The sequence below is a fragment of the Babylonia areolata genome, chromosome 31 (genome assembly GCF_041734735.1).
Source record: "Babylonia areolata isolate BAREFJ2019XMU chromosome 31, ASM4173473v1, whole genome shotgun sequence".
In the NCBI taxonomy this organism is placed as follows: Eukaryota; Metazoa; Mollusca; class Gastropoda; order Neogastropoda; family Buccinidae; genus Babylonia; species Babylonia areolata.
The window spans coordinates 20,996,389-21,023,062 of record NC_134906.1 but is presented as its reverse complement, the minus strand read 5'-3'; the positions used below and the strand labels follow the sequence as shown (position 1 = coordinate 21,023,062).

At 44.2% G+C, this 26,674-nt stretch overlaps 1 protein-coding gene across 1 annotated transcript; it reads left to right on the top strand.

The window, feature by feature from the left end:
• The first annotated feature begins 3,783 nt into the window (after positions 1-3,783).
• Positions 3,784-7,295, top strand: LOC143276045 (uncharacterized). The gene is made up of 4 exons (XM_076580431.1): positions 3,784-4,600; positions 4,633-6,007; positions 6,633-6,753; positions 7,068-7,295. Exons 1-4 carry the CDS (start codon positions 3,784-3,786, stop codon positions 7,293-7,295), a joined length of 2,541 nt encoding a protein of 846 aa, XP_076436546.1.
• The last annotated feature ends 19,379 nt before the right edge of the window (positions 7,296-26,674 follow it).

The window sequence follows — 26,674 nt, the reverse complement described above, 5'->3', positions numbered from 1 at the left end:
GCACGCTGGATTGTGAATGTTCTTTGATTTGTGGTGGTCGAGAGGTTATCGACCAGGCATTGAGATTGTTGCTCGCAGGATTGCGTGGTAAGATTGTGGGTTTAGTGTGGAGTGTGCTGAAGTTACCATTACGTCGGAAGCGTACGAGAAGGCTGAGTGTTGAGTGGGTGATTAAGTGGGCTGTGCACGTGTTGTATTAAGGGAAATAAAAGGTTAAATTGCTATTTAGTGTTATATTGTGTTATTTTGTGTCTGTAGCTGGCAAATGTGGTGAAAGTTCTTCGTCACAAGTGTTTATTTTGTTGTTGTGATTGTTGGTGAGAGCCAGCCTTTAATTTTATTATTTACTGCCTGCCACTCCAGGTCGTCAAGACCTGACATATGGGGGCTTGTCCGGGATCTAACTGGTAGGGGTAAATAATAAAATTCGTGTTAGGAGTAGGGACAACCGCAAGAGGTTGGTTGGGTCGTACCCAGAGTTGTGGGGGCATGCAGACTGGAAATGTAGGCCAAAGCCTACATCCCATAGACAGTCTTAGGTTTGAGTGTGTTGTGGCATTTGTAGTGTATGTAGTGTCGCCCACGAATGAATGAGTGTGAAAATGATGAGCAAGGGATGCCTTGTGTGATGTTTTCTTTATATATAAGCTGCAGATAAAAAATAATTTTTGTGACTAGTTCTTGGTGAGAAAATCACGGAACATTCTGGTGTGAGATTATTTGTAAATGTAAAGATTTGTGTATATTGGTTTTGGTGATTTTCGTGTGTAAGTGAAATTTTTTTTTTTTTTGGTTAGATCTAGTTCAAGTGGACTATACAGGTAGACCTACCCTACACATGAAAGTGTGATGTGAACGTTTTGTGGGATGAATTAGCATTGCAGCTTGCGTCATAGCACTTGACGGTGTAATGCGAATGTAGTGATGATCACCCGTGTGTATAGGCCTGAGTGTTGATAATAACCCTGCAGGGTACGTGTGCATGAATCCAAAATATCTTTTGCACTGACTGTTTGTTGTTTGATCTATACCTGCTAACATAAGGGTAACGCTGTGAATAGTAGAAAGGTCGATGCTTCAACCAGTGGAGTATAACAAAACCGGTTACATCTAATAGGCTAGCCTCACAGGGGAAGTAAAACGGTTTAACTCTGGTTAGATCTATATGGTTGCTACGGGACAAAGATTGTGTTCGGCGATTTTGTCATTGTTATAAAGCTGGGTGAGATACAGGAGAATGATGATAGTGGTATTATTAGCTAACTGTATGGGCTATTAGTGCCAGCAGCATACCGAATGATTCTGATCAATCTGGTGTTAGTTGATTAATGGGGTATTTGATTTGTGGGCAGATTGATGTGTAGCTGAATTTACGTAATTCGGTAAGGGAACTGAAAGTGACGTTGTGCTTTAGGTTGTGGTCACCAGGGGTAGTAACTTCTATAAATAGAGCTTGAAGTACTGGGTGGATTGTTTCAGAGGTTGGTTGTGAGTTAGCCTATTATTTATTTATTTATTTTGTTTTATATACATACCCAGAGGGTCTGGTGGGTCAGGCGGGTAGTTGGTTGATGACGGAAAGGACTCGAGAGCAGTGGTTGAAGGAGAGTTTGAGGAAGCAGCCAGGTCGAGAACGAGTAGCGACCACAGAAGAAATGGTAGAGTCACACGATCAAAATGTGGTGAAGAAGAGTGTAGAGCAAAAGCCCACAATAGAGTCCGGGAGTATGGAAGTAGGCTCTGAGACGATGTCCCAAGCCAGGAAAAAGGTGCTGCAAGAAGAAATGGAACAGGCAGAGTTCAGGAAGGTGAAAGAGAAAGCAGAGATGGAGATAGCGCTCCAGGCTTTACGGGAAGCTAAGAATAGGGTGGCAAGGGAAAAGGAGGAGGCAAGGAAAGAACAGGAGAGGAAAGATGAGCAGTTGGCGTTAGAAAGGGAGAGGGTGGAGTTAGAAAGGGAGAGGAAAGATGAGAAGTTGGCGTTATAAAGGGAGAAAGTAGAACTTGAAAGAGAACGTCAGAGGAATCAGGAGGACAGATAAAGGGAAAAGCTGGTGTTGAAAAGAGGCAAACATCAGGCAGAGATGGAAGCCATAGATAGGAAGAATAAAAGAGGGGATAGGAAGGATGTATCAATGTCACCGCTGACTGATGACTGTGACGTGGATGAGTACCTTAGGCATTTTGAGTGTAGCTACACTATGCCAGTGGGAGAAGTCTGCGTGGGCATGTCGGTTGGTAGCCGTTCTACGTGGGAAGGCTAGAGAGGCTGTGCTGCAGATGACGCCAGATGAGATGGCAATCTATGAGAAGGTCAAACAGACCTTACTCAAATATTTCAGGCTGGACGCTCATTCGTACCGCAAGAAATTCAGGGACATGAAGGTTAGGGCCGAGGAAAGTGTTAATCACCTGCTGGAGAGGTTGAAGGCATGCTTCCATCAATGGTGTACGTCAGTCAACAAGGATCTAAATAACGCTACAGATGTCTTGGATCTGTTCCTGCAAGAGAGGATATATGAGCAACTACCAGGAGATGTCTGCCAGCGGGTTATCGAAACAGAACCCGGATCAGCCTCGGAAGTGGCTAATAGAGCCACGGTCATCATGGATGCTAAGGTCGCCACCAAAGGGATTCTTGCCGAAAGGAAAGAGAGATCAGGAGTGAAGGGGAAGGATAATGATATGGATAAGACCAAGGAGACTACCGTAACTGTTGCGGAACAGGAAGTAGGTAGTGAGGATGGGAAAAAGAAAAGCGACGGGAAGGATCGAAAGACATCATATGGCAGGAGTGGAAGAGACCTTGAGTGCTACACCTGTGGAAAGAAAGGACACATTGCAAGAGTGTGTCCTGAGAGGGACAAGAAGGGAACGAGGACAGACACAATGGGGGGAGGAAGAAGGGTGAAAGCAACTGTACCGGAGGTCAAGGAATCCAGTCTGAGAGGACCACCTGTACTCTGCATCCAGTGTGCAAAGAAGCCTTACACGCTAAGATGTACTGTGACCGTCAACGGCACAGCTGTGAAGGCTATCAGGGATACAGGAGCTACGCACACAGTTGTGGCCAGAGATTTGGTTTCACCCAACCAATACACGGGCCAGACCTATGTGGTGACTTTAGCTGAAAAGGGAACGAAGCATGAAGTGCCGATTGCAGAGGTAGAGTTCGACTCACCTTTTATCAAGGGTAGAATGGCCGTGCTAGTTTTCTGCGACCCTGGAGTTGCAGTTCTTGTGGGAAACTGGGCTGCCAAACATTGGGGCGATGAGCCTATCAAGGTTCCCGTCTACGCGAACCCAGAGTACGTCATGGCTGTGCAGACCCGTGCCCAGGCGAAAATTGAGCAACGGGAAGCCAAACCATTGCCGGTCAGATTGGGCATTGAGGAAATGACACAGCAGCAATTGGTGGAGAGCCAACAAGAAGACGCATCACTTGATGCAGTGTGGAAAGCAGCGGAACAGGAAGTGGAAGTTCGCGTAGGGGATGGTCATGCGTCGTTTCGAGTTGGCATGAGATGAGTGTTGGAAAGAGTCTACCGTTCGAAACACCAGGAGACTATGCAAGTTGTGGTACCCAAGCACTTACGACAACAGATCATGCAGTTGGGACATGATGCGCCTATGGCAGGACACATGGGAGTGAGGAGGACGAAGCAGAGAGTCGCCTGAGACTTTTATTGGCCGGGTATGTGTGGGGACATAGCGAGATACGTTAGGTCATGTCCACAGTGTCAAAAAACTGTGGATAAGGGGCGAATACCACCAGTACCCATGATGAGAAAGCCCATTCCTGAAAACCCGTTCGGCAAGGTGGGAGTGGACATTGTGGGACCCATACGCCCAGCATCGTCACGTGGGAATAAATACGTGCTGGTGCAGGTTGACCATACCACCAGGTATCCTGACGCAGTGCCACTCAAGAACATAGACACTGTGACTGTGGCGGAGGCGCTGTGGGGACTGTGGTGTCGCACCGGAGTACCTAAGATGGTGTTTACAGACAAGGGGACCCAGTTCACCAGCAACATGATGGGAGAAGTCCATAGGTTGTTGGGGATCAAAGGAGAGACTACTACACCTTACCATGCTCAGTGCAATGGAGTCGTGGAACGATTTAATGGAACACTCAAGAAAATGATCCGGAAGCTGGCCATGGACAAGCCTACTGAGTGGGACCGATGGATTCCAGCTGCGCTCTCTGCGTACCGTGAGACACCGCAAGAGAGCACGGGGTTTGCCCTGTTTGAGTTGCTCTATGGCAGGCAGGTGCAAGGACCTCTATCCATTTTGAAAGAAGGATGGACTGAGCCAGGAGAAGAGAAGGAAAACTGTACTGTAGCAGAGTATGTGGTTGACCTCAGGAATCGCATCGCACAGACCTGTGAGATTGCACGACAAGCAGTGAAGAAGGCTGCAGGAACTAACAAGCGGTACTTCGATTGCAAGGCCAGGCAGAGGACTTTCGACCCAGATGACCGAGTGTATGTGCTCCGCCCCACCAAGCATAACAAGCTTGAGCTGACGTGGCAAGGACCATACCGGGTCATTGAGAGGCTAGGGGAGGTGGACTACAAAATCCAAATGCCCCAAGGCACGACAGTGTGGCATGCTAATATGCTCAAGAAGCAGTGCCACATGAAGAATCCAGACAAGAAGAACCAGCCGTGCAAGCAGTTGTACTGGAACCAGACCCAGAAGGGGAGGAGTGCTCGGTGAGGAGTGATGACATACCTCTTATTCCACTGGAGACAACGGAGGGTGTCAAGGATGTGGTCATCAAGACTGAGGATCCTGAGTTTGCGGAACAACTTCGCGTGCTTGTGGAGGAGTGTAGCATCAATCTACGGACAGATGTGCCAGTGCGTTGCAAGCCTTACCCAGTGCCGTTCTCACAACGAGAGGTGGTGGAAAAGGACATAGATGCGATGCTGAAACTGGGGGTGATTGAGCCATTGACTTCTTCATATGCATCACCCATTGTGCTCGTCAAAAAGAAGGATGGCAAGGTCAGGTTCTGTGTCGACTACTGGAAGCTCAATAAGGTAGTGGAGTTTGACACAGAGCCCGTTCCTGACATCGACTATCTGTTTGCAAAACTCAGAGACAAGGTGGTACTGAGTAAGATCGACCTGGCGAAAGGGTATTGGCAGATCCTGGTCGCGGAGGAGGATCGACTCAAAACGGCGTTTGTGACACATCAAGGGTGCTACCAATGGCGAGTCATGCCGTTTGGATTGTGCACCTCAGGAGCAGTCTTCACGCGCATGATGCGGAGGCTTATCCTTCCTCTCCAGACGCCAGACATCGACAATTTCATTGATGATGTGTTGGTTGCCACAGAAACCAAAGAGGAGCATCTTCAGACGTTGAGGAAATTGTTTCTGCGTCTGAGGGAATGTCATGTCTCGGCAAGACCGTCCAAGTGTGAGCTGGGATGCCAGGAGGTGGAGTACCTGGGACATCGCGTTGGGGATGGCAAGATCCAACCCACGCTTGAAAAGATGCAGAAGATCAGGGAGGCGCCCCGACCAGAGACGAAGAAGGAGGTCAGAAGCTTCTTGGGATTGGTAGGCTACTACCGGAAGTTCATTCCCAGATTCGCTGACATAGCTTTGCCCCTCACCAACTTGATGAAGGGCGGAGAACCCAGGAAGGTGAGATGGACGGACAAATGCCAGGAAGCATTTGATGCGCTGAAGGACAAGTTATGCTCTGCGCCAGTGTGTAGGTTACCAGTGGCCAACAAGCCATTTGTCCTACAGACAGATGCGTCGGAAACTGGTGTAGGAGCCATCCTTCTGCAGGTTCATGACGGAGAGATGCATCCAGTGGCGTGTGCAAGCAAGAAGTTACTCCTGGCCGAAAAGAACTACCCCATCATTGAAAAGGAGTGTTTGGCACTGGTATGGGGAGTCAACAAGTTTGCCCGCTACCTGTATGGGACAGAGTTCGTGGTCCAGACAGACCACTCACCACTCCAACACCTGGAGAGAGTCAAGTCGGCAAGTGGGAGAGTGATGCGCTGGGCCTTGCAGCTCCAACCCTTTCAATTCAGGGTTGAAGCGATCCCAGGAAGCCAGAACGCAGTAGCAGACTATCTCAGCCGATATGGGTTGTGATTGTGCTGTTGCAAAAGGAGTGCTGATGGATGGATACTATTGTGATTGTAGCTGTCCATTTTGTGGTACCAGTAGAAGGGTTGGTACCGTAGGAGGGGGGTGAGTTATATCAGTACGTGGTGACAGCGCTGTCTACTTGCTGTACGTCTGGTACGATGCGAAGGTGTTGATATCGTAGGAGGGGGGTATGTCAGGACTGAGACAGCGCTAAGCGCCAAATGTAGTGTGGTTGTTGCCAAGTTAGGCAGCAAGTGCAAGAGTCTAGATATGTAAATAGACTTGTATATAACCAATCAGCTGTAGTGTATTTTAACCAATCAGAATGTAAGGTGGATGAACGGTCAACCAATCATCTGTAGTGTATTTTAACCAATCAGCTGTAGTATATTTTAACCAATCAGAGAGTTCTACGTGGGGGTAGTTAGGAGAGATACCTATGTGTGTGCTCCCTGCAGAAGGCAGGCGTACTTTGCTCCATGTGTTTTGGATGTGACTGTGCGCTAGGGACTTCAGTCCAGAGGTGATGGACTATTCCTTGTTTTCCTTGTGCCTGAAGCACTTCTTAGAAGTGTGCCGAAGGATTGTGTTGTTTGTTTTGGGAATGGGGTACTACGCATTGCTGTGGGTGAGCTACATCGTGCGTTACTAGTACAACGTTGCTGTGCGGCGAAGAACGGTGTTATTCCTTTGTCACCAGTGACTGTGAAGTACGGGGTGTGAGCCAGTTCCCATTTTGTGTTCGTCGTCCTGGGAAAGCATGGCCAGCTGGCGTCGGAGGACGTTGGATACGTGAAATCCCCATTGTGCATCTCCGTTCCTGTATATAGCCCCATAACTTTTGCTTCTGGCTGGATCTGCACTAATCATATTTTGTTTTACCATCTAGATCTATCCCACCCCTGTACATTGTCCCTGTGTGAGTGGTCCGACGTGTGGTAGGGGAAGCTGAGTGAAGGTTCTCGGACAGAGAGAGAGCAGAACGTTGGTTATCCACGTGTGGGGGAGCTGCGGTTACTGGAGGAGGCGGACTTCGGACTTCACCCTGAGGTCGACGAGGCAGGAGCCCGGAACGCTCGTGGTGAAGTGTCCCAGCGCGAGCGTGCTCTTCAACGAGAGGAGGGAAAAGGTGGTGGCTGTCAGCGCGACGCGTCGATTTGTTGCTGTTGAAGATGTGGAGGCATCGTTTGTGTAGTGCGTGTGTCAAGTCATAACAGAGACGTGAGATTCCAGCGTGTGTGGTGTAGTGCACAGTGAGGAGTTCGTGACGTCAGAGAGTTCTTCGTAAGTACTGTGTTAAATAACTAGGCCTGAACGTGCCTTGAGGCTGTCGGGAACTCCAGGTGGTGATTCGTACCTATCATAAGAGACCCTAAGAATGTCTTTTGCTCTTGTTGTACTATAACCTTTGCACGCTGGATTGTGAATGTTCTTTGATTGGTGACCTATGTATGTGGTGGTCGAGAGGTTATCGACCAGGCATTGAGATTGTTGCTCGCAGGATTGCGTGGAAAGATTGTGGGTTTAGTGTGGAGTGTGCTGAAGTTACCATTACGTCGGAAGCGAACGAGAAGGCTGAGTGTTGAGTGGGTGATTAAGTGGGCTGTGCACGTGTTGTATTAAGGGAAATAAAAGGTTAAATTGCTATTTAGTGTTATATTGTGTTATTTTGTGTCTGTAGCTGGCAAATGTGGTGAAAGTTCTTCGTCACAAGTGTTTATTTTGTTGTTGTGATTGTTGGTGGGAGCCAGCCTTTAATTTTATTATTTACTGCCTGCCACTCCAGGTCGTCAAGACCTGACAATAAGTTTGATAAAACATAGCAGTGGAGGGAATCAAGTACAGGGAACATTGGAAAATGGAAAATCTTCATAGACTGTGATGGAGAGCCATTTGAATTCTCTCTGAGGGAGAGAGGCAGTTGTATGCCTGATGCAACTGTAGTTTAATCTGGGTGTGCAAATCAGAACACAAGAGCTATGCAAACAATAACACTATCATCGAGTGTCACAAGAACTGTGAAGCAAATGACATTAATTAAACATGTTAGTGTCAGTGTCTCTCCTCTTTCCCATTTGCTTCTCTCTGTATTCCCCCCTACCCTCGCCCCCTATTTATTTCAATATCATTAATTCCATGGTCTCCCAAGGAGACAGGAAGTCTTTTATTGTCTCCGAGGAAAGTGGCACAATGGTTAAGACGCTTATCTGCTAACACAGAGTCCATGAGAGTCTGGGTTCGAATCCCACTCTCGCCCTTTCCCCGAAGTTTGACTGGAAAATAGGATTGAGCATCTAGTCGTTCAATACCCTGACTGGTACATACGTATAATGCTTGCACTCAAAGCCTGATTAAATGCGTCAGGCATCTGCCTAGCAGATATGGTGTAGTGTATATGGATTTGTCCGAATGCAGAGACTCCTCCTTGAGAAACTGAAACTGAATCAATCTGCAGGCTTGTTTTGTTTTTTGTTTTTTGACACACTTGTGTAAACAAAATGAGTCTATGTTTTCAACCGGTGTTCAGTTGTCCGTGTGTGTGTGTGTGTGTGTGTGTGTCCGTGGTAGACTTTAACATTGCCATTTTCTCTGCAAATACTTTGTCAGTTGACACCAAATTTGGCATAAAAATAGGACAAATTCAGTTCTTTCCAGTCATTGTGTTTAAAACAATATTGCACTTCTGGGATGGGCACAAAAAAACTAAAAAGAAGCCAAATTATATGAAAACTGAATTTACTGTTGTTGTTTTGTTTGTTTGTTTGTTTGCTTTTTATTCTCTAAACTTGGCACTTTGATCTGATATTCTGACACAACGATAAGAGCAGTCATTTTTTATCTTTTTTTGTTCAAACAGGAACTTCTTTTGCTAAGCATGGAAGCTATATTTCTGGTGCATGTCTTTGCTGCAGATAGTAAAAAAAGGGAAATTACTCTGTAATTAATGCTAGGGGAGTTAATTTGCTTTAAACTGATCTTTCTCATCTTAAACATTACATTTTGAAATTATACTCAATACATAAAAAGCTTGTGTGTTTTACTCTCAGTGTACAGGGCTTTCGCTATGTATTGGGTAAGACAGTTCCTTCTCACCCAAACACGCGGGGTTCGAATCTGCAGTCAGGGCTTCTTTTTTTCTTTTTTCTTTTTTTTTTTTTTTTTTAACCCGAAGCTTTATAATAACAAATACACATTTTAATGATTAGATTTTTTTTTTTAAATGTATCACAAGTGAGTCTTGAAGGCCTTGCCTCTCTTGTTTCACTTCAGATAGTTGAACCTGTATGGCAGTGATGTATCCTTGCATCAGTTCACCAATAAATGGTAATGACCAACAGGAGCAGCACCAACACATTTTCAATTGTTTCGCTTTACTTACACCTACAGTCGGCATAGTCGGTTTTTTTTATTCAGACTAACCCAATCTCTCATTTTCTGTGTCTTTGTGAATTTGTTTGTTTGCGTTTTGAATAAGCATGCATTTCATTCAGACAACATTCACCTTTTCATGTTCAGTTTGCACTGACCTTATCTTCAGTGCACGGGCTCGTGTTTACACTTCGAGATTCCTTTCTACGGACTTTGATGACTGCTCGGTTGCAATGTTGAATGAACGAAGCATGTAAGCTGAAGGCTATTGAGCCACGCCCCCACTGCCAGGTGTTGATATACCTTCACAGATGAAGACAGGAAGAAACAACAAAGAAAACAACCAATAACAAGGGAAGCAATCATGATATTTCTTCTCCTTCACCTCCTTCTCCTCTTCCTCTTCATCATCATCACCATTACCATGATCATTTCCATTGATATCATCATCATCATCATCATCAGTATCAGCATTGTCTACATAATCATATCATCGGCACCATCTTCATTATCTTGCTTATTATCATTATCAACTGGCGTGCACGCGCGCGCACACACACACACACACGCACACACACACACACACACACACACACACACACACACACACTTTACATGTTCTTCATGTAAGTATCCTCTGAGGTCTTCAAAGTTTGCTGAAGAGCGTTAATGTCAATCCACGTGTCGACGGGTTTTGCACCACTGTCTACAAGTGTTGAAATGACACTGCTCCATTGCTGCGTGGACTTGAATTGGGCCAGCAAGCGGCCGTTACTCGCACACAGCTCCTTTGATCCATCTATTCCCAATTCATTCACAGCAGAGTCACTGTATGTGAAGCAGTCCTGCTCAGCTGCAATCTGCAACAAGCGAAAACCAAACTAAAGAACTGCAGATTGTAATGATCACTGTGATCACCGTGTTAACATTTTTCCTGTTTCTTAAAAGTGCCGTGAAGAAGTCAATACACACTTTTATAAACCAAAAGTGTTCAGTCATACATTGAACAGGGGCATGGAAAAAATGTAACTTAAAACCAGATGTGCTGGAAATATTTCTGAACAAAACATAAAACCTAAACACGTTCTTTTCTGTAATGCTCCGGGCCAATATATCCAAATTTCTTCACAAAAAGCCATTCAAAGCAGTTATGCCTCACCTACATAACAATAAGATTTTTTCTTTCGGTTACTGTAAAAACCAATCCAATAACAAGCACATACAGATGAATTGTTTTTTACTATTTTTTTCTGATCTCAGAATGATATCAAATAGATATATGGTTAAGCATTTAGAATTCAAGACACAGACACACACACACACACACACACACAAACACAAATCTCTCTCTCTCTCTCTCTCTCTCTCTCTCTCTCTCTCTCTCTCTCTCTCTCTCTATATATATATATATATATATATATATATATTTGTGTGTGTGTGTGTGTATGCGCACATACATACATACATACATACATACAGATGGATAGACAGATAGATATATAGATATGGACATCGTTACATAGCCAATTCCGCAATCTGCCGAATAGTAAGAGCAGCGAGTTTCATCCTCAGCCTCCACACACTGAGCACGTCTGTCACAGGGAAAGTGTTGATACAGGTCTGGCCATTCAGCCCTGGAACAGTTCCACTTGGAACCAATTGCTCGAGGTTTGTTCTGCCAGAAAGAGAATACGAGTTGGATTGGTGTACACCACTGGTCAGACTCCTTGTACAACAGTGACAGGGACGCAAGGTTCCGCTGTTTATGACAGTCCTTGCGATAACAAAACCAGTATGGCAAAAAAAATGGCGCGTTTATTTGTTTGCCATCCTCAGAATGTTGTCCACAAGGACCTCGGAAAATGAATGGCCAGTTTAATTGCTGTACTGGGCCAGTGACAGTTCCATTGTGACTTAAAAAAATCACCTTACCGTGTGGTGGAGTTATAGTTGTACATCTTTGAAAGTATTCGTTGTAACATCTGGGCCCCTGTATGTAACCTGAGAGAGAGAGAGAGAGAGAGAGAGCATTTAAAAAAAAGATTACAATATATACTTTATTCAGTAAAACCAAAACAAAACAGCACAACTTATTGAGCGATTTTTGAAGGCTTCGTTCAATCAAATTGTAAATTTTGACTTCTTTTCGACTTCTGGACGTAACGTTATCAGCAAACCTATTGTGAAACAAGACGACTGACAGTAATATTCCTAGAGTACTGAATTGTACCAAAGGTCACTTATTTATAGACGATTAAACATAACATATAAGTACCCCTCGTCTACAATTGTGCACAGTGGACAAATGAGATGACGATCACTACGCTGTCTGTGATGCTATGATGATGGCAGGATTCTCGGTTCCGAGGATCGTTCAGAAGGTCCTTGGCGACACGCCCTCTGGTGGCTGTGCAGGCTGATTGTTGATGACACAGCCTGGCACACCACGGGGAAGGAAATCCGTGGGCAGGAGGGTTCTGGGTAGACGATGCTTTCCTCTGTCTCCTCTTTTCCCTCAATAAAAACCAGATGTGGCGATCTGTGTCACCCCGGCCGGCATCAGCATGCAAGAAGCCCTCTCACTACCCACCATTTTTACTCGTTTGTTTAATACTGACAAAACACAGAGGAAAAACAGTGAAAACATTGGAAAGATGAGAACTGCAACTTTATTTCCAATTAGAACTCTTAGTCAGTGCAAAATGCCTTCCATCTGGAAAACTTCCTGCATCATACCTGTACCCAAGAAAACACATAATTATTTCCTGTATGAATGATTTCCGTCCAGTAGCATTACCATCTGCTGTGATGAAAGTGTTTGAGAGAGTTGTACTAGCCCATCTGCAGGAGTCTGTCAAACCATTTTTATATCCCTTGCAATTTGCATACAGAAGGAACAGAAGTACGGATGACGCGATACTTTTTGTCTTAAACAATGTCTACGAACACCTTGACAGATCAAATACCTGTGTGCGCCTAATGTTCTTTGATTTTTCCAGTGATTTTAACACTACTCAACCTCACATCTTAGCAACAGAAGCTTGTGCACATGGGACTCACTTTTCCCACTATTTCATGGGTTTTAGACTATCTTACTAACAGACCCCAGTTTGTGAAATTAGATAATTTTATGTCTACTGTTTCTTTTACAAACACTGGGGCACCACAAGGCACAGTTCTCTCACCATTTCTGTTTACACTGTATACGGATGAGTGCAGAAGTGTGTCTAACACATGCCCACTGGTCAAGTTTGCAGATGACTCCGGACTAACGGGACTGATTACTGATGACGATGACGCTGGCTGCCGAAGAGAAATTGACAGATTTGTGAACTGGTGTGATGAAATTTACCTTGAACTGAATGTTGGTAAAAGTAAAGAACTTGTAATTGACTTCAGGAAAAAAGAAACCATGTTTGAATAAGATTACCCTTAAAAATGAAGCGGTTGAACAAATATACTCGTACAAATATCTTGGTGTGATAATTGACAATAAGCTTTCTTGGAATGAAAATTCCTCCGCACTTATTAAAAAGACCAATAGCCACATGTACTGCCTTAGAAAATGAGGTCTTTTAATGTGTGTTAGCAAATGCTCGAAATAATTCACACATCTGTTGTCTGCAGCGTTTTAACTTATAACGTATGGCGCCGTGTGCTGGGGGCCCGGGGGGGGGGGGGACTTGACCAAACACGACAGATACAGGTTGGAAAAAGTCATTAGGAAAGCGGTGGGGTGGTGGGTAAAAGACAAGACACCTATAGCGACATCTACAATAGAAAACTGACTGACACATTGATAACAATTTTGACAGACGAAACACACCCACTACATGATGACATTAATAGTCGACGATCGGACAAAAGTGGGAGGTTCATAGCTCCACGCGCAAGAACATATCGTTACGTTAGCTCATTTCATTCCTTCAGCTATTCGCGCAAACAATCAAAGCATGCAATACACTCACTCACTGGACTGTGACACAACCCGCCCCCATCCCCACTACCCCTCCCAGCACCACCTGAACTCTACAGTAGGCGAGTGCATGGGCGCAGATATTTTGTGTGGGACTGTGTGGCTGAGCACAGGCAAGCGTTACTTTGTGTGTACGTGCTTGTGATTTAATGGATTTCATGTGTCTTAATGTTAGTTTACTGATTTTATTGGCGTGATATATGTTGTGAGAGGGTGTGGGCGCACAAGCGTTCATGCATGCATGCATGCGCGCGCGCGCGCGCGTGTGTGTGTGCATTTTACATTTATATACGATCTATTTGTTGTTGTTGTTTTAAATTGTTGTACACTACCTTTTCTTTTCATGTGTGTGTGTGTGTGTGTGTGGGTGGGTGGGTGGGGGGTGGGGTGGGGGTGGGGTGGGGGGGGTTGAGGGTGAGAGTTGAATATTTTTATTTTATTTGCTGGATATTTTCTATTGGTATACATTGTTGTGCAATACTTTATTGTCTTAATGTGTGCACATGTGTGGGGGGTGTGGGGTTGCTTTAGTCAACTACTGGGAGTTTTTATCTGACTTGTTTTAATGTATGGTACACATGTTCATTTTTATGTTGGCGTCTACAACGAGCCTGCGATTGCACACACTAATTTCCATGTGGATTAATAAAGTGTTTTTGAATTTTTTAATTTGAATTTAGAACACATTTTTTATTTCAGAAACCTCACTCAGGTTACTGCCATGTTTGTTCTCATTGTCAATGGTGAACGGGTCAGACAGTGGGCCGCTGCGGTTCACGTGCCCCGTTTGGCCTTCTTGGAGCTGCTGTCGACATAAGGAATTAACGTGCACGGGAAAGTGTCAACACATCACATAGTAATGTAATAATTCAGTGTTACACTCATCCCAAACATTCAAAGAGTTGATCTTGAATACCGATATTAAATCCAGCTTCACACACAAACACAAAACAAACAACAGATGGCGAGAAGCACGTGTTGTCACATTCAACACAGTCAGTCCCTTCTTCGTTATTTTCACTTTCATCCGTAGGGACTAAGTCTTAACGTAAACCATCTTCATTTTCTCTGTATTCATCTTTATTTTCTGGATCGCTTCGCTCGTCAACAGAACCATTTGGAACATTCTCTTGAAGCACCTCTTCAAGCAGTGCGGCCACCCATTGCTTTGCCATAATCTTCGCAGCAAAATGAACAGCGTTGAGTGCGTTGTTTCAACGTTTATGGATTCTACCGGATACTAAATCAGTTCAAAAGAGATTGGTGATTGCTGAGTTGATTTTCTGAGTCTTTTTCCCTTAGACCGTTGGTGGGGAGTCTTTGTTTTGAGTCAAACTCGGTGGGGTGTTTATGTTTCGAGTAAAACTCGGTACGCATATGTGCATGCAACGTGTCGAAACAGCAAATGACGCGATCAAGCAGATCTGCGTGCCGAATTTTCTGCGCAGCCCGAAGCTCTGCGTATAGTTTATATGCATGGTAAATTGTACATTTCACGGAAAAATCGTTGTTTTGGAAAAGAGGCTTAGAGAGAACAATCCAGTAGCAAACCACTTCAACTCCAGACGACACAACCTCGTGCAACAGCCGTGGAGACTATCTATACAGGAAATTTATGGAAAGCCAAATCATCTCCCGCCTTGGCACAGTGCAGCCTCAAGGAATCAATGTCAGAGAGTGATAATAACAAAACAAAAAACAAACAAAAAAAACAAAAAAAAAACAAAACAAAAAAACAAAACAAAAAAAAAACAAAACAAAAAACAAAAAAAAACAACCAAAAAACCAGCAACATAAACTGATGATGAAGTTGTTCAACACTTTGAGGCATTCTTCCGAGACATTGGAGTATGCATTTTGCAAGCCAGAGTGCATTTTTGTTTTCAACAGAGAAGCATGAAAGAAAAATAGATATAGAAAAACTTACGTAGGGCATCAGTAGAACTTGCAATATTTGAATATGAAGGCTGGAAAATGTGATTCAAGCTGCAGAAGAGAAAAAAGGATGAAAAGCTCGTACAGAAAATAAGTTCCTTTAACCTCTTAGCATGGTAGCCACATTATCAGCACAGCTGCTGCGGGTTATACCTGAGAGATCCAGTCTGTTAGAGAAGTACTGACAAAGAATCTAAACCAAACCAGGAGGATCTAGTGGATTCACACAGGTTTGCTTTCGAACACGTGTGCCACATGACTAGCTTAGAAATCATCAGCAGACAGGTGATCATGATACTCTCTAATTTGTGCAATACATACTTAAGTGCTTTAGCAGAAAAAAGGTTCCAGATCTGAGCTACAAAGCACATAACGTGGAAAGAAAAAAAGTTGACACTCTTGGCAGATACCGTTGTTTTCTTCCCTTCGCCAGAAAAGAAGGTACAAACCGTACCTCAGTACAGATTCAAAGCGAGTTTCAACTGACTAGGTAGCACATCTGACTGCCGAATGATATCGTTAGTGGCGAGCCAGTGCAGGTTCCAAGACGTTTTGGAAATTGTACACATGGCATGGCTGCAGCTTTTCTCCCTGGTTAAAAGAATAGCTGGATCGCAGCCTCTATAGCTCTGCTTCAGTGTCCCGCCTCCAACTGTTCTTGGGCCGTCCTCTCTTCCTTCTCTACCATGGGTTTCAGGACAGGGCCTGGCGTGTAGTACTGGATGGCGATTTCCTCAAAGTGTGGCCAATCCATCCCCACTTCAGGATATGTTTATCCACTGGTTCCTGTCCCCCTCTTTGCCACACTTTCTCGTTTCTAATTTTGTCTGGCCAGCTGATCTTGAAAATACACCTCAGACAACTCTTCGTAAATGTATGGGTTTTCTGTAACATCTTTTTGTTATTCTCCAAATATCCGATCTGAAGAGGAGGATGAAATTCACAATGAAATTGAAGATGCGCATTTTTATTATTGTGGTTAATTTCTTTGGAGGACCAGATATTCTTAACTCTTTCTATACTAAAGTACGCCATAGCGTACCTCATGCGCACAACACTTCGTTACTATGGTACGCTATAGCGTACCGCAAGTTTAAAAATTCGTAATTCATAGGTCAACGGTTTTGTGAGAAACTAAACATCACAGCACGCCTCTGTTTGAGTACAATACATGTGAGCATACAGTCACCCTTCTTGCTCGCTCACTTGACAAGATGGCGTCTCCATCAACTTCGGCAAGTACTGTGGCTCAAAGACAAATGCAAACTGATTCTATAGTGGATATCCATTGTGCATACGCATTTGCCCATTCACTTGCTAGAATTAGGAAGTGTCTATGGTTACAAAAGACCACATTTGTAAAGTTTCTGTTATGTGAGAAAAAATCACTCCCTTTATGTCAGTTGTGGAAAACACAGCTTTAAAAAAAAAATCATAAATCAGTCAATAGTCAAGTTACTACTTTGAAACTTTGCACTATGTTAGGCCATTCTATTCGTTATATTACCACGAAATTTCACGACTGTATGTGATTGCATTCGTTTTTGGGTTGGTTTTCTTTTTTTTGGGGGGGGGGGGGTGGGTTTGGGGGGGGGGGGGGGTTTCTTGTGGGTTTTTTTTCCTAGAGAGTTTTTCTTGTATAATAAACAAATGGCCAGTACAAACAGAATAGAGAGTATAATGAAGGAAGTTACTGGGCAGTACAGAATGTGTTAAGGTGATGAACGCTGCTTTAGCTTTTCCTACTCTGGACGTAAAAAGGAACACCTAGAAGTTATTTGGCTTCTGATTTCCCCGTCTCCTCGACGAAGGCGGCAGCACGTCGCAGGTCCTCCAGTCCTCCGTAGAGCTTCTGGGTCGCTGGGATTGGGTTGGCCCATGTTTTCTCTTGGAGCACTTGGTGGAGCAGACAGGACTGCAGCAGATGTTCTGTTGTCTGGCTGCCTGTTCTGCAGGGGCACTGTTCTGTGTCGCCGATACGGAATATCGTGTATAGGTGGTGTCTTGAGCCTGAAAATGGCTACCTGCTCTCGACGAGTCAGCAGGTAGTATGGGTCTGTTCTGTTGTGGCGTGGATGATGCTGCTTCCACTTGTTCTGCAGCTTGACCTTAATGATGGTCCTGGATTCAGAGTTGCTGGCAGACCTGTCCGTCTGCTCTTTCGTAGTGCCTTCCTTTGCCAGGGAGTCAGCAGTTTTGTTGCCAAGCACGTTGCAGTGGGAGGGAATCCGCTGCATGGTGACTGTGACTTATGCAGAGGGAGGCGAGAGAGGAGGACAGATCGTTGAGTTCTGGATCTCTGTTGGACCAAAAGGCCTGCAAGATGGACAGGGCGTCGGCCAGGAAGACAACGTTGTGGCTAGCGTAGGGGCTGACCTCAATGTGGGCTGCTGCTGTTTTCAAGGCTTCTGCTTCGGCTCTGTAATTGGTGGACTACAGGCCAGTAGCGAGGCAGATCTTTTCTTTTCTGCCTCCTGGACTCCTGCCCCTCCATTCCGAATGTCATCTGCCGCAGAGCCGTCGGTGTAGACATGAGTCCAGAACTCTTTGAGGAACTGGGTGTGGAGGTGTTCACAGGTGAGGGACTTTCTTTCAGGGCCACTTTGGGAATCTTTGGGGCCAACACCAGGGATGCTTGCCCTGGATGAGGGGAGGGGTTCCTTCGCTCCAGGCAGGGATGACAAGACACCAGGGTGTCACTTTGGGGGCATGGTCAAGGATATCTTGATGTTGCCGTTCTAGGATCCAGCTCTGGTGTACAAAGCTCCCTCTCTTCAGCCGTCCTTTTGTTGGCTAGGACTGTCTGTCCTTTATGGGGTGGCCTTGCAACCTCTTGAACTTGGCAACCTGGGTCAGGAGTTTGGCGTCTCTGCAGTCCGCAAGGGGATGGAGCTCTGTGATGGTTTCAAGCTCCTGAATTAGCGTAGACCTCGTAGCCCCTGTGATGATACGGATAGCTTGATTCTGAACTTTTCTGATCCGTTCAAAGTTGGACTTGGCTGTAGCGCCCCATGCAGTCATGCCATACTCCAGCACTGGCCTGACTCTACCAGTGTACAGCCTCCTGAGGGTCGTGTTGTCTGTGCCCCATGTTGGTCCTGCCAGCTTCTTCATGAGGGCGAGTCATACTTTTGCTCTTGATTCTGCTTTCTCTGCTTGCTTCTTCCACGTCAGGCATTTGTCAAAAGTGATTCCCAGGTGTGTGGAGTTGTTCTCAGCAAGCAGAGTTTGTCCATTGATGCACAGGTTGGCCTTCTGTTGTTTGGGTGAGAGTCTGAAAACAGTGTAAATGGTGTTTTGGGCATTAATTGTCACCAGCCACTGTTTTGTCCAGCTTTCGAGAACATTCAGCCCCTGCTGTAGTATGTAGTTGGCAGTTGTGAGATGCTTTTCCGAGCACCATAGGACAAGATCATCTGCATAGGTGGCTCCCTGGACTTTGCGTGGCACATCTTTGACGATGTCGTTGATAAAGACGAGGAATAGTGTAGGGCTGAGGACACCTCCTTGAGGACCCCCTTCTCTCAGTGTCTTCTTCCGACTGTATGCTCCATTGACATGGACTCAGGCTTTCCTATTGTTCAGGTACTGCAAGATCCACTGGTACATACAGCCAGTCACACCACTCTTCTGGAGCTTCCTCTGGAGGCCATCCTTTCAAACGTTGTCGTATGCCTTTCCCATGTATATCCACACCGTCAGTGTATGCTGTTTGTCCTGGAAGCCATCCTCAATCTTCTGGGCTATGTAGGTCACTTGGTTCTCAGTGGAATGATGTTGGCGGAAACCTGCCTGCTCTGGAGTGATGATATTATTCTTCTCCAGGTGCCAAACTAGGCGCGAGTTGATCATATGCTCTAGGAGCTTGCCCACGCAGCTGGTGAGGTGATGGGGTGATAACTATCAGCCCTGGGTCTGTCTTTGCCCTTCTTGTGGATGGGCACCCTGTCAGCTTCTCTCCAGCTCATTGGAGCATGCCCCGTCTTCCAACTGTTGTTAAGAGAGCAAGGAGTTTGGTCTTTGCTTTGGTGCCAAGGTGTTTTAGCATTTCGTTGGTGATTTTGTCGGGACCTGGAGATTCTTTGTCCTGCAAATACTTTGCGGCTTCTTCAAACTTCTTCAGTTTGAAAGACCTGTCAATATAATTGGGTTGGTCTTGGTCATCCTGATGATTCTTCATTTCATCATGGACTTGTTGTTTTCTGTCCTTTGACACGGTGATGTTGCTGATCTGCTCATAGCTGTCTATGAAGCAGTTTGCTGCCTCTCTCCCTGTCACAATCTCCTGGTCTTTTTGAAGCGTGACAGGCGCTGACCTTGTCTCTTCGTTGTTCATGGCTTTGGTGAGTTTCCAGAGTTTGTTGCCATCTCTGTCAAGGTTCTGCTTTTCTGTTTTCTCCATCCAGCTTGTTCTTGTAGCTTGGATGTAGGCCTTTCTGTATTTGACAATGCAAGCTTTGAGAGTAACGTTGTTTTCTTGTGTTGGGTTGTTTTCAACTTTCTCTCTAGTCCTTGTCACTTCATCTTCAAGCTCGTGCAGCTCTTCTGTCCCATATGGCCTGTAGTTCTTTTTAGCGCCACGTGGAATTGCCTTCGAGGCTACTTTCAGGGTCTTGATTGAAGTTTTTGGTGGCTCTGTTGATGTTATAACCGTCCATTTTGATGGTCTTACAGTACTCGTCAGAGAGGCCCGCAGACATCTCCCATTCTGCCTTCTAGTAATTCTATCTGGGAAAGGACTTGGCATCGTTTGGTGTACACTGCAAATTGATGGCCAGTAGTACTGGTCTGTGGTGCCTGCACTTGAAGGGTTGGGTCGAGTAATGTATGCAGTGCCTGACAGAATTCACGGATGTTACCAGTGTCTGCAAAAAGCTGTGTTTTCTCTGCTTGTGCTATCCACCACTTGTTTTACAGTTCTCTCAGCTTGTGTAACGCTGCATGCATTCCTGTAGGTGGCTTTGACCGTCTGATCATCTGGCTTTGTGGAGTTTCTTTCTTAGCAGGAGGTTTCTTCTGGAGAAAGTCCTGAATCACAGTTTCATTTTCATCGAACCAGTCTTTATTCTCCCTCGTTGTGTATTTTGCTTCTTTGGCAGTTGTCTCCTGGAGTGAGTGTGTGTGTGGGTGTGTGTGTGTGTGTGTGTCTGTGTGTGTGTGTGTGTGTGTGTGCATTTTACTTATATACACGATTTATTCCCTTCATGTTTTTATTAATGTATTGTTGTACAACACCTTATGGACTTAACGTGTGTGTGTGTGTGTGTGTGTGTGTGTGTGTGTGTGTGTGTGTGTGTGTGTGTGTGTGTGTGTGTGTGTGTGTGTGCGCGCGCGCGCGCGTGTGTGTGTGTGTGTGTGTTTGTGTGTGTGCGTGTGTGTGATGTGTGTCCATGTGTGCGTGCATATGCACATGCCATTTTTTGTAATCTATACCCTTTTTGTTGGATGTTTTCAATTGTAAAGAGTATTGTGCAGTACCCTATTGTCTTAACATGAGTATGTGTGTGGTGTGTGTGCGGAGGGGGGGTTAGTCTATCGTCAGCTTTTCGGAATTCTTATTTGACTAGTTTTAATCTCTTCTTATGTTGCGCATGATGATTTTATGCCAGTGTTTACAACGAACCTGTGATTGCACAACTTAATTACCATGTGGATTAATAAAGTGTTTTTGATTTGATTTGAGTGATTGATTTAATTGGCATGACACGTGTTTGTGGGAGATCTGACGTGATCTGCACCTGGCATGACACGTGTTTGTGGGACATCTGACGTGGTCTGCACCTGGCATGACACGTGTTTGTGGGACATCTGACGTGGTCTACACCTGGCATGACACGTGTTTGTGGGACATCTGACGTGGTCTACACATGGCATGATACGTGTTTTTAGGAAATCTGACGTGGTCTACACATGGCATGACACGTGTTTGTAGGAAATCTGACGTGGGCTACACATGGCATGACACGTGTTTGTAGGAAATCTGACGTGGGCTACACATGGCATGACACGTGTTTGTAGGAAATCTGACGCACCGTTTTGTGCACCTGGTTGTAATCCAGTAGGTGCCAGTGTTTGTAGTGTGTGTGTCGCCATGTCTTTTTTTTTTCTTTTTTTTGAAGCAGCTTTCGCTGCTTTCGCTCACTCCATGCTGACACAAACCTCTTGGCCATGTCTCTGCCCACCCTGGCATTCGTGTCGCCCATAAAAAGGATGTCTACTTCACTGTTTTTTGTTTTTTTTTATGAGATTCTGAACTCTGTGTAGAAAGCTTGTTTTATAGCAGGAATCTTCTGTAATGTAGGCACAAAGACACTGATGATCGTGACAGACTGGTCATCATGTAGCGGCAATCATAGAGATATGGGCGGTTAGAGTGTATGGCAAGGAGGCTTTGGAGTTGCTCCCAATAGAGGTCTTTATCATGAAGCCCACACATGAGAGTCTGCAATTCCTCCCTCTGTTTTCCAGACCAGGAAAGGGAAGTAACCAGCTCCATTTTCTGTAAGGGAGTCTTGATCTGCAAAACAAATTCACTAAGGGCTGTGGTATCAATACCTAGCCTGGTCAGCTCTCTGGCAACAAGAGCTGTGCGTCTCTGTTGTCGTGCACTGTCATCAGATTCTAGCAATGTGCCAACGTTCAATTGTGCATGCTACTTTCAGCATTGTTGTTCTCCTTCTTCTTTCTTTCTTACCACTTGAGTGAATTGCCTGCTGGATTTGCTGCCCAATCAGGTGAAGGGGAGACAATTGGTGTTCAGACCACGCTTTCTGGCTCCCTCTCTATTCGGAGCAGTCAGCGCTTTCCCTGAAGAGGTCTGCATGGTCAATCAGAGTGCTGCCGAATGTTGCTGTTGTCTGAGGTCAGCAACAACCGACCGTACTTCCGAGCCACCTACGTGCTGAGCTGAGAATGCAACTCCCAGTCTCCCAGAAAGAAGGAGAAAGGTAGCAGAATAGTCAAGACGCTCATCTTCCAGTACAGAGGGTCTGTGATAGTCTGGTTTCGATTCCCGCTCTTGCCCTTTCTCCCAAGTTTGACTGGAAAATCAGACTGAGCGTCTTGTCATTCGGATGAGACGATAAACCGAGATCACGTGTGTAACACGTACTTGCCGCACTGAAAAAGAACCCATGGCAACGAGAATGTTGTCATCTGGCAAAATAATGCAGCAGAAATCCACAGGTAAACAAATATATATTCATGAACTCAAGTCCAGACTAAACGCACTGGGTCAGGCATCTACCTAGAAAATTGTGATGTAGAGTATATGGATTTGTCCAAATGCAGTGGCACCTCCTTGAGAAATTGAAACTGAAACTCCCAGTGCATCAAGCACCTGTCGTTTCGCCTCTTCTCCATCGCTGTATGGCTTTCTTCTCGCCCGTGATCCGTGGGCTTATAGTGAAGATCAGTGCACGTAAACCATCCCCACGCCTTAGGCCAGGTGACACTCCACAGTGATTCAGTGGACTGGTGTGGCTGTGGCGACCACAGGGTTGTAGGTTTGACATCAGACTGTCCTTGTCCTATTCATTCTTGCCATCTGCAGACAGTTAGCCTGGTGCAGAGCCCAGAGATCAATTGTATGACTACCCCTTCCCTTGGTTCAGCCAAGCAAATTCCAGTCCAATTTCATGCACTTGAATTTTCACTTTTCCGAAAGAATTCACATAGTCAAAGCAAATATTAACAGCTTTTGATACTTCTTGAAGCACGGAATCTTGAGAATATTTCACCTTAACAGCAGTATCAGATATGGAAAACTCGTCTCAAACGTTGATAATTATGTGCGATGCATCTACTTTCTTGTGTAATAATGATGATGATAGAATTGATAATAATAATAATTACAAGAAAAAGAAGGATAATGATAAGAACGATGATAATTTTAATCACCATCATCATCAACATCGTCGTCACCATCTGATGCTCAGTGGTGGCCTGATGTTTGTGGATGGGAAAGCAGGTGGGGTGGTGGGGAGAAGATACTTTTAGCAATGTGCGCTATAGGAAATAGGGACTCCACACAATGTTGACTGATGAAACACACCCATCCCATTATGACATTAGATGTAGACGGGCAGATAGAAGAGACAAATACGCAAGAACATCACGTTACATGAATTCATTCATTCCCACAGCCATTCCACTGCATTAGAATGTGTGTGTGTGTGTGTGTGTGTGTGTGTGTGTGTGATTACAAGGGGACTCCTTCAAGACACTGCTTCTCGCAGTCCACAAAGTTGTTATTCCCGTTTCCAGCCAAACGAAAAGAAATCAATTGGACCTGACTGAATTAGTGCCTGTCCATCAGAACTCACACTTCTTTCCTCGTTGATCCCCTCACGATTATATACACACCTGCGCATCGAACAGGTATCATTCCCCCTGTTTCTCAATTGGCAAAAGTTGTCCCATCACTGAAGTCAAAGACATATCCGATTTCACTTCTGTCAGTGTTACCACTATCAATCGAGAGACATGTTCAGAAACATCTGATGAAATCCCTTGAAAATCACAAATTTTACCATCCTTTGCAGTTTAACTTCTGATATCGTCATTCAAGTTAAACAGCATTAATCACCTTGTTATTAAGTGTTGTATGTCCTCAACTGCAGAAAAATGGTTGGTATTTATATTTTTGATTTTTGAAAGTTTTTTTTTTATCTCGTTGATCACAAAATATTACAATAAAACAACAATTGTCTCTCAGAAACAAAATCACGCTATCCCTTTGCAAATCATACCTTACGGAAAGAAGACGCAATTTGTTTACAAATGGTATTTTTTCTTCTTCATGAGAAATAAGAAAGTGGAGTTCCTCTGTTCATGCGATTTTTTGGGACCATTTCTGTTCTGCATATTTTTCAGTGATCTTCCTTTGTCCACATCGGACACCTGTGTATTGTGTGAACTTTTTGCTCATGACACTTGCCTCCATTCCTATGCCGTCACCATTGTTTCAGCTCAATATTCTCTTCAGCTGGGACCAAATGGTGTTTCTGAATGGTGCAAATCAAACTTTTCCATACCTCATCACCAAAACCAAGAATATGATTATCACATTCAGACAAAAGCAGAGAAATGCCCTTGTTCTTACCTTGCATGTCAATGATACCTTCATTGAACAACATGGGCACCACATCCTAAAAGTCATAACAGACTATTAACTCAAATGGTCACCTCATATTAATTATGTGAATGAACCTTTAGCACATAGTCTGCTTTTACATAGTCAGCCTAAGTCCTACATTAACAGTGACGGTCACAAAATGTTCTGTTCTTTCTCACAATAATTACGCATCTTTAGCTCTGGAGCTGTGCTGCAGATAGTCATCATCAGATGTTTAATACCCTCCACAAGAGACCAACTTTAAAAGTTTTACAAGGTCCTTCCAAGTCAGCCTCAGAAAAACAAGCCAGATTAAACATTCTCCCCTCAAGAAACAACTAGAAATGAATGAAGCGTTACTCGTGTACAAAGTGCACAATAGCTTGGCACTACACTAAAGGAAAACCAACCCTGCTTACCGATATGGCTCAAACCAGGACAGTTTACAATGAACCTGATTTAATGTTCAAAATCAGCTTTGCGTTCTCAGGTGCATTCGTCTACACGTACAAACGGGTGAATCAATCAGTACGACTATTTTGAGCCCCTCCAACCTAACTTACTCACATATGGCAACTACCATAGGCAGTAACAAACAGGACGTTGTGTTTCACGTACTGGCATTGATCAGTTGTAAACGATTTTTTTTTCAGTTTAGTTTTTGGCTTTTGTATACATGCATGAATGTATTTCTTTGTTCACTCGTGACATTGTTAGTAGTTGTAAAGTAACACTTGTGGTGATTGTACTACAGCTGTATTATTTGCGTTTGCAATACGTTGAAATGGCAGACAAAACAAAACAACAAAAGTGTGATAGTCGGTACCTGTTAGTTTACCTTATGAATTTGTTTCTGCCTGAAAGCGTGTGTTCAAATGATCATGCAATTTACTTGAGGTGTGTTCACAAGTATACGTGTTGTTTCTTGCACCCTTGTCTGAAGGGCGTTGTAACGCTGAAAGGACATTCAATCTTTGTCTTGTCTTGTCTTGTCTCTCCTATTCATCTGTCAATGTGTGTGTGTGTGTGTGTGTGTGTGTGTGTGTGGAGGAAAAGGAAAGAAGCAAAGAAAATATGACAAAAAACAGAAAAGAAATTGAAAAAAAACTTCAACAGCCAAACGAGGTATGTAAACCCTGTCTGCAGACAGAGAGCCAGAACACAACGGGGAATTGAACTCCTGTCCCAAGAGTAAAGAGCTAGAAGCTCTGTTCATTGCTACACACTGTGCGTTATGCTCATTGTAGAAACTGATCATTTTCATCCTCCTGAGTCTTGAATACTAATGACACATCTTAATACCACAAATCAAAGACAGAAAACATATGGGTAAAATAAAACAGTTCAAAACTTCATAAAACAAATATTAACAGTGATGAAACATGAAAGAAATCAAACTCAAAATCCATTATGAAATGAAAATGATAATAGTTATAATGGTAATAACAATAATAATAATAATAATAACCCGGTATCGAATCTTTGTTCCGAGCGTAGCGAGAACAATCCTTTCAAGTAAATGTGGAAAAACAATTACTTCCGACTGCAGTACAATTGCCTGGAACAAGATCAGTTTTAGTCAAATCCTTACTGGAACAATGGAATTGTATACACCGTTAAGAACAGTTCCGAGAAACGAAAGTGGTGACTCTGTGTATCAGTGTTAGGAATCGTGGTTACAACTCACAAGTTGCGCCCTATACAGTTTGCACGGAGAACAAAAAATCGGATAAAGATTGCTATAACTGCTGCACGAAATCACTGTTTATTCTTCTGGGCAAGGAGGAAAAGTGCACAGTTTATGGCACTGATCATGGATGTAAATCTTATGATGATAGCAATACTAATATGAAAAAAAAAAGAAGTTTTTTCCTGTTTCGGCAGAGCGAAAGCACTGACGTATAAAACAATTAACTAAAATCTTTAAACCCTGAGTTCAGAAACTCTCTACTAAGTAAGAAAGCAATACATCTGACAGACTCACAGTGGTAATAAACCATTGAGATATATATATATATATATATATATATATATATATATATATATATATCAATGATTTATTGTTGTTATTGCACACACACACACAAACACACTAATTTTTCACAAACACACACATTCAGCCACACATACAGACACACATGCACGCACGCACGT

What these genes read in the sequence shown, in the direction of transcription:
- LOC143276045 (XM_076580431.1), top strand. Translation starts at nt 3,784, where the DNA reads ATGAGAAAGCCCATTCCTGAAAACCCGTTCGGCAAGGTGGGAGTGGAC. An exon ending in CAAAATCCAAATGCCCCAAG is followed by an intron (nt 4,601 to 4,632) that starts GCACGACAGTGT and finishes AATATGCTCAAG; the next exon opens with AAGCAGTGCCACATGAAGAA. An exon ending in GGTACTACGCATTGCTGTGG is followed by an intron (nt 6,754 to 7,067) that starts GTGAGCTACATC and finishes GACGTGTGGTAG; the next exon opens with GGGAAGCTGAGTGAAGGTTC.